Source organism: Cyanistes caeruleus, chromosome 2 (genome assembly GCF_971803275.1).
Source record: "Cyanistes caeruleus chromosome 2, bCyaCae1.hap1.1, whole genome shotgun sequence".
Lineage (NCBI taxonomy): Eukaryota > Metazoa > Chordata > Aves > Passeriformes > Paridae > Cyanistes > Cyanistes caeruleus.
The window spans coordinates 15,524,605-15,541,552 of record NC_141702.1 but is presented as its reverse complement, the minus strand read 5'-3'; the positions used below and the strand labels follow the sequence as shown (position 1 = coordinate 15,541,552).

At 38.0% G+C, this 16,948-nt stretch overlaps 1 protein-coding gene and 1 long non-coding RNA gene across 3 annotated transcripts in view; one reads left to right on the top strand and one right to left on the bottom strand.

Annotated features, from left to right (window-relative positions):
• The window catches only part of LOC111925945 (uncharacterized), a 25,246-nt gene extending 11,036 nt beyond the window's left edge, over positions 1 to 14,210 (top strand). Inside the window, exons 8-12 of the long non-coding RNA XR_015282764.1 lie at positions 1,933 to 2,014; positions 4,437 to 4,486; positions 6,475 to 6,509; positions 9,852 to 9,967; positions 13,808 to 14,210. This is a non-coding gene — a long non-coding RNA (uncharacterized LOC111925945). The remainder of the gene's footprint in view (positions 1 to 1,932; positions 2,015 to 4,436; positions 4,487 to 6,474; positions 6,510 to 9,851; positions 9,968 to 13,807) is intronic.
• YWHAQ (tyrosine 3-monooxygenase/tryptophan 5-monooxygenase activation protein theta) overlaps positions 11,988 to 16,948 on the bottom strand; it is a 21,887-nt gene continuing 16,926 nt past the window's right edge. For both annotated transcript variants that reach the window (XM_086875906.1, XM_086875907.1), the window contains exons 4-6: positions 14,554 to 14,717; positions 14,083 to 14,178; positions 11,988 to 13,057 (exon numbers count right to left, since the gene is read on the bottom strand). In XM_086875906.1, coding sequence (XP_086732032.1) covers positions 12,998 to 13,057; positions 14,083 to 14,178; positions 14,554 to 14,717 — 320 coding nt within the window. In that variant the 3' untranslated portion in view covers positions 11,988 to 12,997. The remainder of the gene's footprint in view (positions 13,058 to 14,082; positions 14,179 to 14,553; positions 14,718 to 16,948) is intronic.

Here is a 16,948-nt window from a genome sequence, read left to right as displayed (position 1 = left end):
GGTGCCTTCATCAGAATCACAGACTGATCAGATGTCTGTACCAGCAGACTGTCCACTGCAAATTAAACCATCCTTTTTGTCAAAGTCAGTTCTTCTGTGTGTTTTGATGAAAACATTGCTGGAGCCAGTGTAAGCAAGGATGCATTGCTGCTGTTTCTGAGGCAATTATACTGAGATTAAAGAAAACATCACTTTTCAGGGCCCTTTACAACACTAAAGTGATTAGAACAAAATTAAACCAGTTGAATTTTAGTGTGCTGCTATTGGACAGGTTTTCTCATTTACCACAGCTGATAAAAATCCAGGTCTTTTTCCCTTAAGAATACAGATTATTTGCTTTCTGAGTGTCTAAGAAATAGTCTAAAGCATAATTCACCAAGCCCAAATCTCCAGAATGCAATGATAGTTCCCCAAGAATAAAAACACCACCACTGGGTATACAAATATATTTGTACTTAATGACTATGCACTAAGGGATCTAAAATAAAAAAAAGATAGTATAAAAATAAAAGTCTTGAGAGAAAAAAAAACCCAGCAACACTGCTGTTTATGCAAGATGAAATAAGTGTAGTGGCTAGTTTTAACACAGGATAACTTTAATGTATTTGTTAGTGGATTAGTGAGAACAACTGACTGCATTAGTGTTTTTAATGCAATGTAGAGTATTGGGATGATTTAGCATTATGTGTGTTTGAAAGACACGGCCCTGAGGAACCTGTATCCTTGAAGCTGGACTTGCTCTGAGAGAAGATATGAATCATGTCATTTCCACAGGTCCCTTCCAGCCTTAATGGTTTTATAATTCCAAAGCATTATTGAAAGTAAGCTACTTTTATTAAAATATTTGCCTTGTTAGTGGCTGACAGCATGGTGTAATAAGAGCAATGGAGGCATGTTGAGCTAAAAAGTCATAAACAGTAAAGTATGAAGCCATAAACAGCTGCACTTTATAAATGTGTGTGTCCAATTTATGCAATGTAGAAAAACAGTTTGAGGACATAAGATCCTCAAATGTATATTATTTGTCTTGCTCCTATTAATGCAAAGATAAACATGAGCAGTTCTTTTATTTTGTTTGAATTTATTGCTTTAGTACTGCCGTTTTACTGTGCAAGCTTCTAGTATTTCCTATCATAACTTAAACCATGTTCAAATGAGCTATTTGAAAAGTTTAATTAATGATTAAACTAGCTGTTCTTACCTGTATACAAACATCCAGAAAAGAGGAGTTTATCTCTAAGGATTTAGACTTTTATTTATGTTTTTTTCCAGACAACATGACCAGTAATTACTGTTAAATGTGGTTTCTAAATAGTCTTCAACCAAGACACCATAATTAAAGTAATGTATTTAGTACAAAATTTTAACAACATTTTTCTGTCCCCATTGAGTCCTGAAATCCAAGTTAGGCAAAGGCAGAAGTGGCTTACAGGACTGCAGACTTACAGCTAATGATGTGTGGTTACTGGCATGGGGTCAGCCAAGGTCCTTAGTAACCAAAAGTTGTTAGCATCTGATTATAATTAATTTCCAACATCAAAGTCCTCTGCAAGCAGACACGGTCAAATTGTCAAATCTCATAAATAAATACATATATATATATATAAAAACACATGTAAATATATATAACAAAATACTTATAAATAAAATACGTGTTTCAGTATATACATACTAGCACAACTGAAACTATTTGGTATATTAATTATTATTTTCCCACTTTTTACTTCTCATGAATATGGTGCATCTTTTAGGTTATAATTTTAAAGAGAGGATTCCAAATCCACTTCTCAGTTGAAAGTAATAGGAATCTTGCTTTAGATAGTTTCATTTCAATGAGTTAAACTTCTTTAGTGAAATATTTTTCTGTGGTTAATTATCAGCTCATTTTGTTTCTTGCATTAATCCCATATTCTCCTGTTTCCTTGATTACAGGCATCACTACCAGGACATTTCATTCTGGAACACGACAGAAACAGCCTCACTCACAATAAAGCACAGGAGGACTGTAAACAAGGTTTGCCTTTTGATGCTTAAATTTGTTTTCACCCTTAAGCCCAACTTGTGAAGGTAGAAAGAAATTAGATCATGCAGAACACCTGAAATTGTAGTAAAACAGGTTTGCTGACCATGCCTGTGTTCTGCTAGGGGGTCATTTGGAATGACACTTCTGCTAAGGATACCAAGCTTCTTTCCTTGGTGAAGATCTTAATTTCTGTCTTTTAGTTACAACTCTTTTTTTTGTGCAGTTTGAGACTCAGGAGCTTTCACTGCTCTAAGATATTTCTCCTAAAGAGACTTTGATCATGCAGCCTAATGAATGAGAATCTCGTGTCACTCACTTTGAGCCAACAATAAACATTACAAGACCAGACCCAGAATACAGTGCAAAGTAGACAAATACACCTGCCTTGAGTCTGACAAGTAGGGATGTTAGAATCCTTCTACCTGGGTTTTTGTTATGTTGCCACATCATCCATCCTAATTTGCACTGCCATGGGGAGGAGGAGTGCTCCTGGCCTCTCCTCCCATGCATTTCTTTTCCTGAGGAACCATGCACTGTGGGAGGGGAAGGGAAAAGGGAAAATTGTCCATCCTTGCATGTGGTTTTGCATTCAGGTGGTCTGATGCCAGCCTAAGAGGGGCACTAGGACAAGCAGAGATGAGACAGCCGATTTCAAAACCAGTATGGATTTGTGTTTGTTGACTAAATTGACTGCACAACTGTGACCTCAGAGGGGTCCTCCAGATCAAGTATCCAGTGCAGGAACTGGCTGTCAGCAGAGGAGACATGGCCCAGAAGGACACGCTACCACTGGAGCTTTGTACCCCAGCAATTCCCATTTAATGAAAATCTTTAGACATCAGTGTCTGGGAGTATGAATCAGCACAGCCTTTGGATTGCTGAAATTTGTAAGGCTCAGACTGATACATTTTATCCCACAACACTGTTTAGAAGCAATATGTAGTTTTTAACCTAAGGATCCTTGAAGTAAGAAAGTAAACAAATTACTAATAGCAAACAGGAGTTTTGGGAGTGAGTGGGTGCAAATGGATGTGAAGCTGAGTGACAAGGAAGAAAACTAAACAAAAATACATCAAACTGTATCTACCAGTTACTTTTGTCTCAGTGGAGTAGGTCTTTGAGGCAGTTTCCCTGAACAGCAATAATCTCTCAATTGGAAAAGGAAAACAAAGGAAAGCTTCACAAGTCAAGGGTAAAAAACAAGCAGGAACAGATAGGAAATACGCTTACATGTTAATGTAAAATATAAGATTTTTGATTAATGTAAGATTTTTAATTTTTGGTCATGCTTTCTACAAAGGTTCCTCAGTAGTCAGACACTCCTCACTTCTACATGTTAAACTTTCTGCATTTTGGCAGTATTTTTCTTATTAACCAATGATATTTTTATAGTACACATGTATTTATTTATATTTCTTAAGAGCTTGAAGATTTTCTCTCATTGTTTGAGAAATTGGGATTGCTTTGCACAGGAAAATACTGTAGAAGAATAATACAGTGCATGGAAAACTATGATACATGCCTGTATCTTTTCTGTGTCTCTGGCTCCACAGGTAGCAGGGTAGAGTGCTGCTTTTGGCTACATAAGTAGGAAAGAACTGATTACGAGGGCCAAAGGAACACAGGACTTGTCCAATCTTGTACATCCAAGAAAGTCTGTAATAGACATCTGGAAGGCCCCATAAAATGTGTTGTCAATAAATCTAAGCTTAAAAACAGTTTTTTAACATCCTCTAACCCAAAATACCTAAAGAAAAAGACACAACTATTAAAAAGTAAGGTACAAGAAGAGGTCAAGAGAAATTGGGCATTGCAGAGGCCCTTGGTTTCTGCAGTAATAGAGAAAGTATATGACATACAGTTCTAGCAAGAAGCACTCTAGTCCACTTTCTCTTACTGAGGAGGAAATAAATCTTACCACGGTTCTTCCAAAGTGGGTATGAGAGGCAAATTCCTCCTGGATCTCAGCTGGCTAGATGAGCATCCATCTACTAATTGCAAATCAGAGTTGTGAAGGATCTCAAGGGTAAGCATCCTCTTTCAGACAATACAGTGGTTTTGTGTAGTTTCTATCAAAACAGCAAAGTGTTTTATTTGTCTGTGTATTCTGCTTTTTAAAGTTCTTTATCTTGTATACACCCTCACCTCTCTACGCAGATACAGGTATTTTTAAGTGCATTCTTGTAATCCATTATCATCTTAATGCTACAGTCAGGACTCTTTGGCCTTTGTGTTTAGTTTTGTTTGTAGGTATGATGTGAATAATATTAATGGAGAATGATTACAGATGGGATGCACTAAGTGGGAGTAAGATTCCATGTACAAACTCTGCAACATGAGGTTATGTTAATAAAATGTATTTCAAAAACTTGATATAATCTAAATGCTGATTCCAAAATTCTTCATATTGCAGATAAGATCTGAGACTACAAGACCTTGGGCTGCCTCTCTCAGGGAGAACAGGTAGCCTCTTCAGCCAGCAAGAAGTACCAAGTGATGGGAAAGGAAAAAAAAAAAAAGAAAGTCTCCTTTGGATCATGACAGCCAGGTCATGGCTAATTATTATAAACAGCTGCAAAAAAAGTCACCTTAAGGCCAGTATAACCAACTGCAGACTTTGGCACAGCAAGCCCAATGGAGAAGTAGTCAGCACAGTGCTGCACTTCCAAAATCTTGTAGATTAGTTGTATGGGGTAACATTAAAACTGGACAATAGAGTATATTCTTCCTGCAACTGTTTCTTTGAGCTCTTTTCAAGTCTTGCTTCTATTCACACATGAACTGCACCAAGCAGATGTCTCATGCAGCTGAGGAAGCAGTGAATTCCAGGGAGAACAGATGGCAAGTCAGTTTTAAGAATTTCATCTAGAAGACCAACATAATGATATAGGCCTCTATGGAATTCAATTAATCAGCGCTTGCAAGGTGACAGAATCAAGAATAACAGGATTTATTTGTTACACTGGGAGATATGTTTTCCATATTTTTTATCCTTGTTGTGAGTCATGTGATTGCATGACTAGTTGGGGAATCAGAGACAACTCCAGTGGCAAAGAGAAATTAGGTCATCTGGTCCATCCGTGTTGCCAGGACATGACTGTTCCCTGCAGAGGATCACTTCCCACACAGTTATCTTTCCAACCGTGTTTTAGAAGATGGCAATGCAATTCAGAGTCCCATTTGGCTATGTCTTCCAAGAGCTTTTGAGGATCTTTTATTTGGCCAAGAATGCTTAATGAGATAATCAGATCTAGCAATTTTAAATTCATTTCAAAGGAAAAAAAGCAAATCTTGGAATTTCATTTTCAATAAAAACTTTTTAATAGAAAAATTTTGCAATATTTGGGATAACTGGAGACACTGTTTTCATTAGACAGGAAATAGTTTATGTGAATCAGTTCTACCAATTAAAACAATAGGTTTCCTGCTAAAAGGAGCAAGCAACTAATTCAGTAAGTGGTTTAGGAAGCATCCAGTACTTGTGATACTCTGAGTGGACTGTCATCAGGAGACTCAGCACTAGTGCTAGCTGACTGCAGGGATTCAGGTTACCTTGATAAATTACCCCAAGTGCTCGGATCCCCATCCCTCAGAACATCCCAATGGGCAAACACTCAGACTGTACAGAGCAGGACTGGTTATTAAGGAAAACAAAGTAATAAACACAAATGGAAGAACAGTGATAGAACTTACACATAGGGAAATGGTACACAACTTCCCTTATGGCAGCTTTATCATGTGTTTCACGATACCTGCAAATGCACACAATCCCCAAGTTCTACCACTCCATCACTGTGCTCATTGAGTAAACCCAGTATTTGAATGAGTAAGTGGCAGTCCAAATATTTCCCTGAGGTTGATCTCCTTTCTCTAAGGGCCCATTTGCTTTGTTTTACCCAGAGATGTGACCATGTATTTTGGTTTAAGGCTTGATTCATTTTCTGAAGTTGGGCAGGGATTCTACAAACTACTCAACCTCACTGGATCACTTCCTTTGTCTACTAAATTCTGATCCTTCTTTGCCTTCTCACACTTATCTACATAATTTCTTGATGTTTTTAGACCATCATTCTCCACTAGAGAATTTTGTTTTAACTTTACCCTGCAGCAACATTCCCATCAGAGTAGATTCAAAAGCATTTAAGAAACTTCAGCAGAAACCCATCAGTTCAGAAACAAACTCATCATGACAAAATGAGTAATATCTTCTTTAGATCTCTGAAAAGATCATGACCACTGCAACCTCAAGTACAAGAAAATGTAGTTGTTTTTTATGTCTAACTAGAGAAATCGTAAGATTTTCTTGATAAAAAATGCCTTTTTTCCTTCTCCAACAGAGGAAGAGTACTCTCAGGTGCTGCAGAGTTCAGGAATAAAACAGGTTACGCTCTCCAGTTGCCTTATTAAATCTTCAAATTAATCCACACAGCTTCTCCTTTTTTCCCCAGCAGAACTACAAAGACTGCAGGGATATTCCATCTCCACTGTAAGTCTATGCTATAAGATTCCTGAAGTCATTGTTAAATTCTTATTATCCTACTTGTCTTTTAAAGTACATGAGAACACTCAATTTCATTTCTTTACATAAATAATACTTGACCTTGTCTTAATTTAAATGGGCTTTATCCCATGATTTTAGGTAGTCATTGCAGTTATCAAAGGTTGTCCAAAATTCATCAGTCATGAAAGGGTCAGCATGCCAGGTGGGAGTCCCCAGGGTCTGGATGTTTGTGCATGTCATGCTCTCTATGACAGGGTTGTGAAGCTTTACTGTAGTAACATTCTTGATTAGCTCCACAGTGACATGACAATTTTCCTTGGCTTTGTTGCAGTAACAGGTTTCTAGATTCCGCTTGATGAGGAAATATGTGGTTAGTAACAGAAGAACATACTAAATTATAGACCTTTTGTGGGTGTAGCAATTTCCTACTGTTAGAGGAAAAACAAAACAGTATTACAAATCCACTGAACAGCCAACTTGTTTTCTTTCCTATTACTTTTCTTACTGCACCATTTAATCGTAGTGATTTATTAATTAGTAGTAAGGCCTGCCTTGTTTTCTCAGCAAGTCAAATTCAGAAAGCCAAGGAATACAACATGAAGTTCCAGGATGCTGATATAGATCTTATATTTGTACCTGGATGGAAAAAAAAAAGTTACATTTGGAAAGTATGAGCACCTTTAAAAAACTGAAGTGCCTTTGACAAGAATGATTCACCCTTTCTCCTCCAAACTGGACAAAAATATTTGCAATTGACCCATCAACAAGCAAAACAGATAAGCAATATTTCCTTTTTATGTTTTAAGACAGTGAAATAATAAATGAACCATTTTTATAAAAAGCAGTCATTTGGAAAAAAGAAAATATATTTATTTCTTTCAAATGTCAATGCCCATGCTGTTAAAGATCATTCTATTCAGCAACGAAAACAATTCCTTCTTCCTCAGCTGTTTTTTCCCTTTGCAATAGATTCTTTGCAGATGCACTCCAAAGCAAATTGTCTCCCTTACTAGCCAAATTATCACTGACAAAATACCAATTTAAGTACTGCAGATCATCGATTAACTGAATCCTCAGCAAAACCTTGAGCAAAAGGATGTGCAGCATTAGGACCCAGCTCTGAAAACCAATTACTGTTACAGATGTACTGAAGTTCTGCACAATGTGCTACCCCTGCATACCACAAAATGTTCCTGAAGCACTCTCAATCTAAGATTAGTCCCTGTGCAGAGCCACTGACAGCAGAATGCTTACAAGATTTAGCTAACAGGCAGCACTGACACAAAAACAAGTGGGTAGAAACTAGCTAAGAGAAAGCTTCTACATGGCTTTCTAGCTATCAGCAGGATGAAGACCTGGAACAGGCTTCTAGTACTAAAGGAGGAAAAGAATCTAATACCAGCTTGATAAACATACTGTGTAGTTCCTGTGATGACAATGAGTGGGATGTGATACTTAGGGGGGGGGGGTCTCCTCCAGACTTATTTTAAGTACATAAACCACAGCATAAGTTGTCCCACTTCAAAGCAGAAGTCTTCTATTGGTTAGGCTGGCACTTTAGGCTGTATCCTCCACAGAAACCATTTATATTCTTAATTCTCAAAGTTTATATTTTTTTATTATTTATCAAAGCTACTGGTTTTGAGTCATATTCCACAGATTCACTAGGTGACCATGTGCTCTTGGTACAGAACAGCTTGTAACCATCTCATTACTTGTAGAATGGAGCAGCACATGCAGAGATATAAACATCTTTTCAGCCTTGAGCACACACTAGACCTTCATTCATGATATCCCCCACTTTTAAGTGACAAAGCATCTTAAGTCCTTTCCACTCTGGAGGCAGTAACAAGAGACAGCAGTGTTTGCATTCAATATTGACAGCCTTTATTCTTCTATATTCTCATGCCTTACAACACTTCCAGTAGTGATCATCTTGCTGGATCGTCTCTCCTCTGGGATCCTACACACCTGTCACCTGGGTGCAGACCATCCCCTCAAGTATTTTCAATGTCCAAGAGATAAGAGCAATTTGTGCCTTCAAGCATCTCTCCATCACCATCCAGTGTGCCCAGTCCTCACTTCAGAGCCGTAGAAAGACAAGGTAGAAAGGAAGAGCAATGCAAGGACAGCTGGAGTAAAGTGGAGCAGTAGAGTAACCAGAACATTAGAAACACATTCGTAGGGATGGAAGTTTCACAGCAAAGTGGCTTTGAACTGAGCTGCTAAATAATTCAAGCGGGCCCAGCAAAAGCTGTAATTTTGTTTCCCACTGAGCATTACTGAAACTGTCCCAGGGGTATAAAACTTGAGGGGAGGGACAAAACGTAATATCAAAAATTCGGCCAGTTAAGTTGGCTCTAGCTGCAATTCCACTGTATACAAACTTTTTTGGTGATGCTCTGGTACTCCTTGAGAAGTTCCTCTTGTTCCTCCCACTGATGAGACTGTCAACCATCTCTCAAACCACAAACCTCAACAGCAATAAGCTGGCACGAGTTTCCACTTGACACAATGCTTACTGAGCACTAAGATTTATGTGAAACATTTTGGCATAGCGACATATTAACAAGTATCTTTACTTTGAAGTGACCAAATAAAAATGTATTTTATGTGGGTGCTTAGCCTATGTTTGTATAAAACCCTACTGAAGACCTGGTATATGAAAATTGAAAATTGTATTCTCAAGGGCCAGTATTTAAACTGATTAATTCTAACATTAAAGGTGAATTAAGTAATGAATGAAGTTCACCAACTACTGGAAACTTTTAAACCATACAGCAAGATTTTGTTCAGACCATTCAGTCTAATCAAATTAGCTCTATAAATGAAGTTTAAGTCATCCATACATTGAAACCAATGAAATAATGCTAACAGAACAAAGGCAGCTTTTTGTGTCAGCCTGGATATTTCAGAAGGGATGAGAGTGGGAAAACATTGGCTCTGCCATTTTATAATAGCCCAAATATTATATTCTGTTACCTCCTGGTTCACGTTGGCATAATTTGTTCTAGGAATAGAAACTCAAGTATTTTATAAACTTCACTGGGCTGATTCATGCATCCTGTACTACCGAGGGTTCAGTGTCTCTTAACACATCCACAAAATCTCTTTGGAAGCCTTAAGTTATGTGAAGAATGCTATAACGCACAGTGTTGTTATTGCTGTTACTGCTGAAACCAAACTATCACTACTCCCTGGCTGTCACACACCAGACTTCCCTAGGGAATGCAATTTAAGTAATTCATAGCACAGAAACAAACATCTCCCTCTCATTTTCCTCCTTTTTACAGGACTGTAATTACCCTCTTTTATTGTTTCCGACAGACTTAAAACAGATTGGAAATACCCAGCATCTGCTCACTAGCATCAGCAGCCATATGTGATTTGAAGCCAAGGCCTAAACGACCACAACAGGAATGAGAATTTAACTAAGCAAAGAGGTAGGACAACAAAGAATATAATTTACAATAAAAAAGCTTATGAGCCACTTCTAATGGCATTTACAGAATCTCTGCTTAGGAATTCCTACAGATATCAATACACAGATCCTACACTACAGACAAACTGCCTTTAAACTAGTATACAAGTTTTAAAATACTTGATGTCATAGTTTCAGGCTACAGTTTATTATCAGGTGTACTCATGCCCATGTGGCAAAAGACAAAGCATTCCTCTAGGAAACTGGAGTCTTTGCAGTGTAGCGGAAAATATCATGGCAGTAATCCAAAGCTGGTCCTAACATTTCACCCTCCCACTCTGGCATTTTACACAGCTGAAAGCTGGCCAAGCTGTAATTGCTGGAGCTTTCAGCAGCCGTGTCATCTAGCCACACTCACACAAGAGGGCAGTTAGTTCTTGTTACACAAGTCTGGGATTTCAGCTGTACAATGGGAATTTAAAGTCTGTACTCTTCCAGGAAAGTCTGCCCTTTCCCTACATATGATGATTTATTGCCCAAGTTTACCTGGGAGGGAAAGAATCAGCAAAGTAATTTAGGGAATTAAAATCCATCCCTTTTATTTGTGGTATCATCCCATTCCCCATCACATTTCATTCCCTCTCTCCTCTGAAACAATGCAAATATTTGGCTGAATTTTGGAAGTAATGAAGAAGAGAGATGCTGCTGTATTCATTATTATTAAAATTTAAAAGCTGATGCTGCAGTTTCAAGCCTTTTTTGCATGCAAAACGTAGATGCAATCAACAAAACATAACTAGAATTTGCCCAGCTTGATAAACACCAGAAAGCACATTTAATAAATTAAGCTATAATCTAGCTAGAAGGCCCAGCTGCTGTTCCTGTAAGGAAAACTGACAACTCTCTCAAGGTACAAAAGGAAGGAAACAAGAGAACAGTGTTAGCTGACAAATGTAGTGCAAGCTAAGACAGTAGCCAGAAGACAGCAAAGAAAGCAAACCCTTAAATGAGCAGATAAAGCTGACTGCTACATGTCAGTACCCAAACAGCTTTACTGAAGAATGGCAGCACTTAGGAGCTAAAACCTTTATGAAACAAATAAAGGATCGGCAAGAAATGTGTGGGTGAGAGGAAATTACAAAACCAAAACACTGATTAAGAAGCATGAATTTATGTAGGGTCCTGCCACACAATACTTTGACAGGAATTCAAAATGACTGCATGAAGAAAATGGAATTGATACCAGTTTTTTTAGAGTAATGCATGTCAGTTGAAGCACAGAATCTGAACACCGTGCACGCTCAAATAATAAATAAAAACATGGAAGGTGGAAGGTACACCACCAGAAGTTTTCAAGGACCACTAATAAATATCCTTTCTTGTAATGTGATTTCTTGTCCAGCCACAACACTAACAAGAGTTAAATATTTTCAAAAACCCACCAACATGGGAAAGTAAGAGGCAGAGATTTAGGGAAAAAAAAACCTCTTCAGGGGTCTAGGGGGAAAAGAAAAAAGCAGAGCAACATATTGTTACAAAAAGCTCCAAAAATGAGGGAAAACAGTAGATACACTAAATGTATCTAAGAACAAGATGTAGCAGCACACAAGCTAACATTCTAGAGCACAACAAATTCCTCTGCATTACTGAATATGTAGCTGGAACACTGTAATGAAATCTATCAAGAAAAGCACAACAAAAAGAAATACAGCAGAGAATTCCAACAGATTACAAAAAAATTGCATCATTTAGTTGAGAATATCTGTAAACCATGAAAGAGTATCAAGAAATTTGCTATCTTTTCTCAGTTCATTGCTAAGGTGAATCCATTTGCTCTAGGAGATTTAATGATTAAGAAGTCCACATGTCAGAACAACTATAAGAAGTTATCCAGGGTATTTTTTTAAAACAAGTTATTTTAAAAGCAGACTTTTAAGAAGTATGCAATAAATTTGAGAAAGACATTTCCAGCACCAGATACTTACTTTTTTTAAGTTCAGCCCTTAAGTTATTATATGGAATTGTTACAAGTCAACAGTGGGTGGTTTATAAAATGTAATTTTATTTAATGTTACTTTGCTGTTACAGAGGGCATAACATTTTCACAAGGCTTTTTTGGGACTACAATCAATGATTAGCAACACACAATAGTGGTCCAAACTCTCTAACAATCACTGGACAAACTTGACACCTTCTCACATGTGCACAAACCTGCATGGAAAAGTACTAAATTTTATACTTGGACATGTGAACTTCAATTGGTTTTCCCATTCCAGTGTATTAAGAAATGACATGCACTTCAGTCTGCCAAAAAGCACTGCCTGTACTCCAGCAGTAACATGCTGCTTCTAATACATAGTAAAGTGAATACCAGAACTACAAAGGCAGGAGTGTAAGTGAACTTTTATTGGGAAGGGATATCAACTTAAACAGCAGCAACTGAAGATTAAGTGAAGCCCCTGTTTTTGAACACACAAGCTTCTGTATTACATGATACGGGAAGCAACTCAGTTTGTGGTTTTCCAAACATTAAATGCTCAACTTGATCTGGCCCAGAACTTCCATATTCCTACTGAAACGAATACACAGTATCATGTGAAAGTCAATTATGGAAAGGAAACCCTGCAGAATAAGAAGGGAATGTGGAGAATTAAATGCTATGTGGAACGCTCTTTAGTTGCAATTAACTACATTTTCATATCTTACTGTAATACAAAACACAGTCAACTGGCAGGAACTGGTTCAGATTTGTTTTTAAATACCAGGTACACTTTAGTCCGCTACATAAGTGTTTGGAAGTTACTTATGTTTATATGAAATGAAGCTATTAATACTTTTCTACAGCAGTAACCGCACACCAGGAAGGCCAGGACAAACACAAATCAAGGAATGGAGTTTTCCCAAAGCTGCAGTGTGAAAAGACTATAAATTGATTTCCATACACATGGATGGGTTTTCTTTGCTATAGGAAATCCAAGTGGAGCTATAAGGAATGGAGACGTGTAAAAAGGTTTCTTGAGAAGGAAAGGGAGAATGACGCCCCACGTGCAGTTTAGTTTTCTGCACCTTCTGCAGCATCACATTCTTCTCCTGCACTGTCTGATGTCCATAACTAGAAAGAAAATAAAAAGCGTCAGCTTTCAGAAGTGCAGCTTGAATTCCAAAAAGGGACAACTACTAACCGTAAGGAAATGATAGTGAATTAGACTTAAGGATACCCATGAAGTACCAGTTCACTGGCACTGCACAACCCTGGCTTCCAGTACTTGCTGGGAGGGAGGTAACTGAACAGAGCACCCCATGCACAGGGCACAATGAGCTTTTTTCCCCTCAGGCAGAACAGACATGTTCTCAATAACTCAAACTCATGTGCTTAACAATGAGCTGTGCCATCGATCCCAGGCCATTCAACAGCAGCTCCACAGGCAACTTCCATTTCAAATGCAGCACACTGAATACTGCAAGTGTGGATTGTCGCTTTGGTTGTCGAAGCTAAGCACTTCACTTTGCTAACAACAGACACTTCTACTGAAGGACTATCACAAAATAAATGTTGTTGTAAGTTTAAATACAGTAATTATTCAGAGAGGATATTCTCTGAAAAGCTGCCATATTTTAATACAACTTAATTGTTCCATAAGGCACTTCTCTTAAATGGTTCATCTCAAGCAAACTGATTTTATTCTTAGTACACTGAAATTTCTGAGTTTTTGAATGAAAATCGGGACAACAAATAAAGCAAGCTGCCCTGGATGTACACCAGGAGAAACTCTGCTTTTAGGTAGTCATCAAAAAAGTTTGACTAAGATTCACTGACAGATCACAGATGACTGTTTTAATTCCTTGTCTACCTTTACATTAGGTTGGGCTGAATGCCCCTTCTTCCCTCTACCGTAAGACCATAATACCAGGAAGAATGTGAGCTAACCAGGCTGCTATTCCAGATTACACAGCATGAAGTTGGACATCAACTTGCACAACATTCAAACTGAGTTATGAAAAGGTACCATAACTAAACAGCCCAAGTCAGTGCTGTGCTTTGTGCTAGAACAAAATAAGATTTTTTTTCCATCACAAATTCAGTCTAAGCAAACACGTGGAGAACAGAATGAGGTAATACTTAAAAAAGCAACTTACTGTTAGGTTGTCTCTAAGCAACTGCATGATGAGAGTACTGTCTTTGTATGAGTCTTCATTCAGTGTATCAAGTTCTGCAATCGCCTCATCAAACGCCTGGAATAATTAAACCATCTTTAGCCTTTCTATTAACTGATTTAAGCAAGCAGAAACTAAACCTATCAGAAAAGGTAGCTTAAAAAAAAAAAAACAACAACATCAGAAGTTAATGACCTGCTCTATTTGAAACAAAACCATACTAAAGACATCATAAAAGCTTGCCATGCTGCTGAAAATTTAAGTCACAGTGTAAATACAGCCTGCTTCTACCCCTTCAACCTGCTAACAATATGACTTAGGAAACCAGAAACTTTCAGTAAGATCATTTCCTTCAAAAACTCTAGGAAGTCATAATTCATACAGTTTTAAGCACAAACTCTCTTCTACTTTCCCTGCAGGCATACTGGGGAAAAAAATTTAAAAAATACTTACTGTCTTTGCCAGTGTGCAGGCAAGCTCAGGATTGTTGAGAATCTCATAATAAAATACAGAGAAGTTAAGAGCTAGACCCAAGCGAATTGGATGTGTTGGCTGCATCTCCTTCTTGCTGATATCAAATGCCTCCTGATAAGCTCCCTGTGAGTTTTCTATTGTTTCTGTAAAAGAATGACAAAGTGGTTTTAAGTTTGTTTCATTTTTTAAAAAGGTATTTCTACCTAAACCACTCCATTAGTAGGAGACTGAACAGCTGTATGTATGCCTGTTCTTAGGAAAACACTGCACCTACTTTAATCAAAGTAATGATTGTACACCCATCTTAAGTACACTGACACAACACAGGGAGCAAACTGTTTTGCCACACTAACAAAACACAGGGAGAAAACTAAGCTACTACAGAGCAAAGGTATTCAAGAGAAGATAAACACACAGAACTTGGTAAACACAAGCATCCAAGACTACTGTATCGCTTCAGTGGCCTTTGGTACTTTAGGTGGGGGAAGAAAAAAATAATTTGTGCATTACTTTTTCTACAGAACTCCTACTTCATTCCTTGCACAGGACGGACATGTTCATGCAAGTTATGTGTGCAGAGTAAAAAAGGCCCAATTTCTTGAGGCAGCCTGGAAGGCATGTATGACACGTTCTGGAAAAACTGAAGGTTTGCCTCCAAAACTCCGTGTAGACAGGCCAAGATAAAAAAGCCCCAGTGTCGTGCCCAAAATAACTGGGACAAACACCACAGAGAAAAGAGGTTACCAGGTCAGAGTACTTCAGGAAGTGCTACCTATAGTCTATTCCAGATTCACTTCTGATAGACAGCCAATGGACCAACAGCTGCCCTAAACATGCTGCAGAATGCAGGGAGACTGCAGGGGAAAAAAAAATCATTGTCAGAGCTCAAAATACAGCTCTGTGAAGGAGCTAGCTAGTACTAGCACTGCTCTAACAAATGCTGGTAAAAGAACTTGGTAAGTAAAATTTAGTAAGTATTGAAAAGAGTCAAGACAGATTTGGATATTTCAGTATTACACAGTAATGAGTGCTAAAGGACTACCCATTTGTTGAGAATAGGTGAAAGAAGGTAAAAAGCTAGCAAATCCAGGAGATAAATTAGCTTTTTGTAGTAAGTACATAAAATATATTTGAAGTTGAGAAAAACAGATGCTTAGAGGTGGAATATCAGAAAAGCTTAAAGTCTTGAAGTTTGTAAGAAGTTATGCAGAAAAGCCTGCATGGTAATAAACATCAGCTGTAACTTCAGAGCTAAACTCCAGCAGGATCTGCTAACAAGGTTATATTCAATCAATCCCTCTTACACTGTATCCCCTATCAGCATGTGTGCCATTTAACTGCAGTCATTTTAGCCAAGAGGAGCTGGTATTTCTGTGCTTGGATAAGCCCAGATTTGTAGCTGTTGCTCAAGACAAAGTATAAATCAGATGATCTTCGTGAAAGCCAAAGGCAAGTTTTCACTACTACCCTTGGAATTGCTGTTGCTACTTGAAGTAGATAAAGGGTTAAGAATTCCTGAATGCAACACATTAATGCAAAGACTTTTACTCCATTCTGTGTCTTCATCTTTCAGCTTGAATGCTCTGACAATAGAGGGAGACTAATGAAGCCTTTACTGAAGTGACAACCAGCCCTGTCCTCCCACTGTGCGCTGCAATCAGTTTCAGGAGGCCAACACTGCCAGATCCTGCCAGGCCCAACCCCAGAGAACAGCTACTGCAGCATCCACATGCTCCAACAGTCCCTCTCCTTTGTGTCACAGCATTACTGCACAACTAACCTGAGTCTGTTATGTAGAAATAGATCATTAGCTTATGCCATACCAAGAGCATCACAACACTATCTGGACACCTTGCAAGACAGTTTTAATAATTAATTCAATACATCTCCTCAATACAGTTAAAATCTTCCCCAGAAGAGGTTCCTGAGGTACTCACAACTACTTATGCACCTGTTCTAACTCCTAGGAAAGGTCTACAGTCTCAGGATACCCAGTATCAAGTGGCAGTTCCAGGCCTTTCCTGCTGAATCCAAAGGGTTAAACTAGAAGTTCAGGAACAGTATTATTCCTATTAAAATCAATCATTTTAGAGTAAAGCTCACACTTTTTGGCTAGAATATCAACCTAGTAATTTTGTGGCTTCTTTATAAATGCACTGACTACAGTGAAGTCTGCTTCACAGTGAAATGGTTAAAATTTTAGATCAACAGGACTTTACCATGGAGTACAAAATGTTACAGATATTTGTTTACTCTCCCTAACCAACTTCATTTTAGTAAGAATTACAAACTAAGCAACATTAAATATATACTATACCTTCACTTGCACTATTTTTCCAGAAAATTTGAATAAGCATTATGGGACATTTATTCA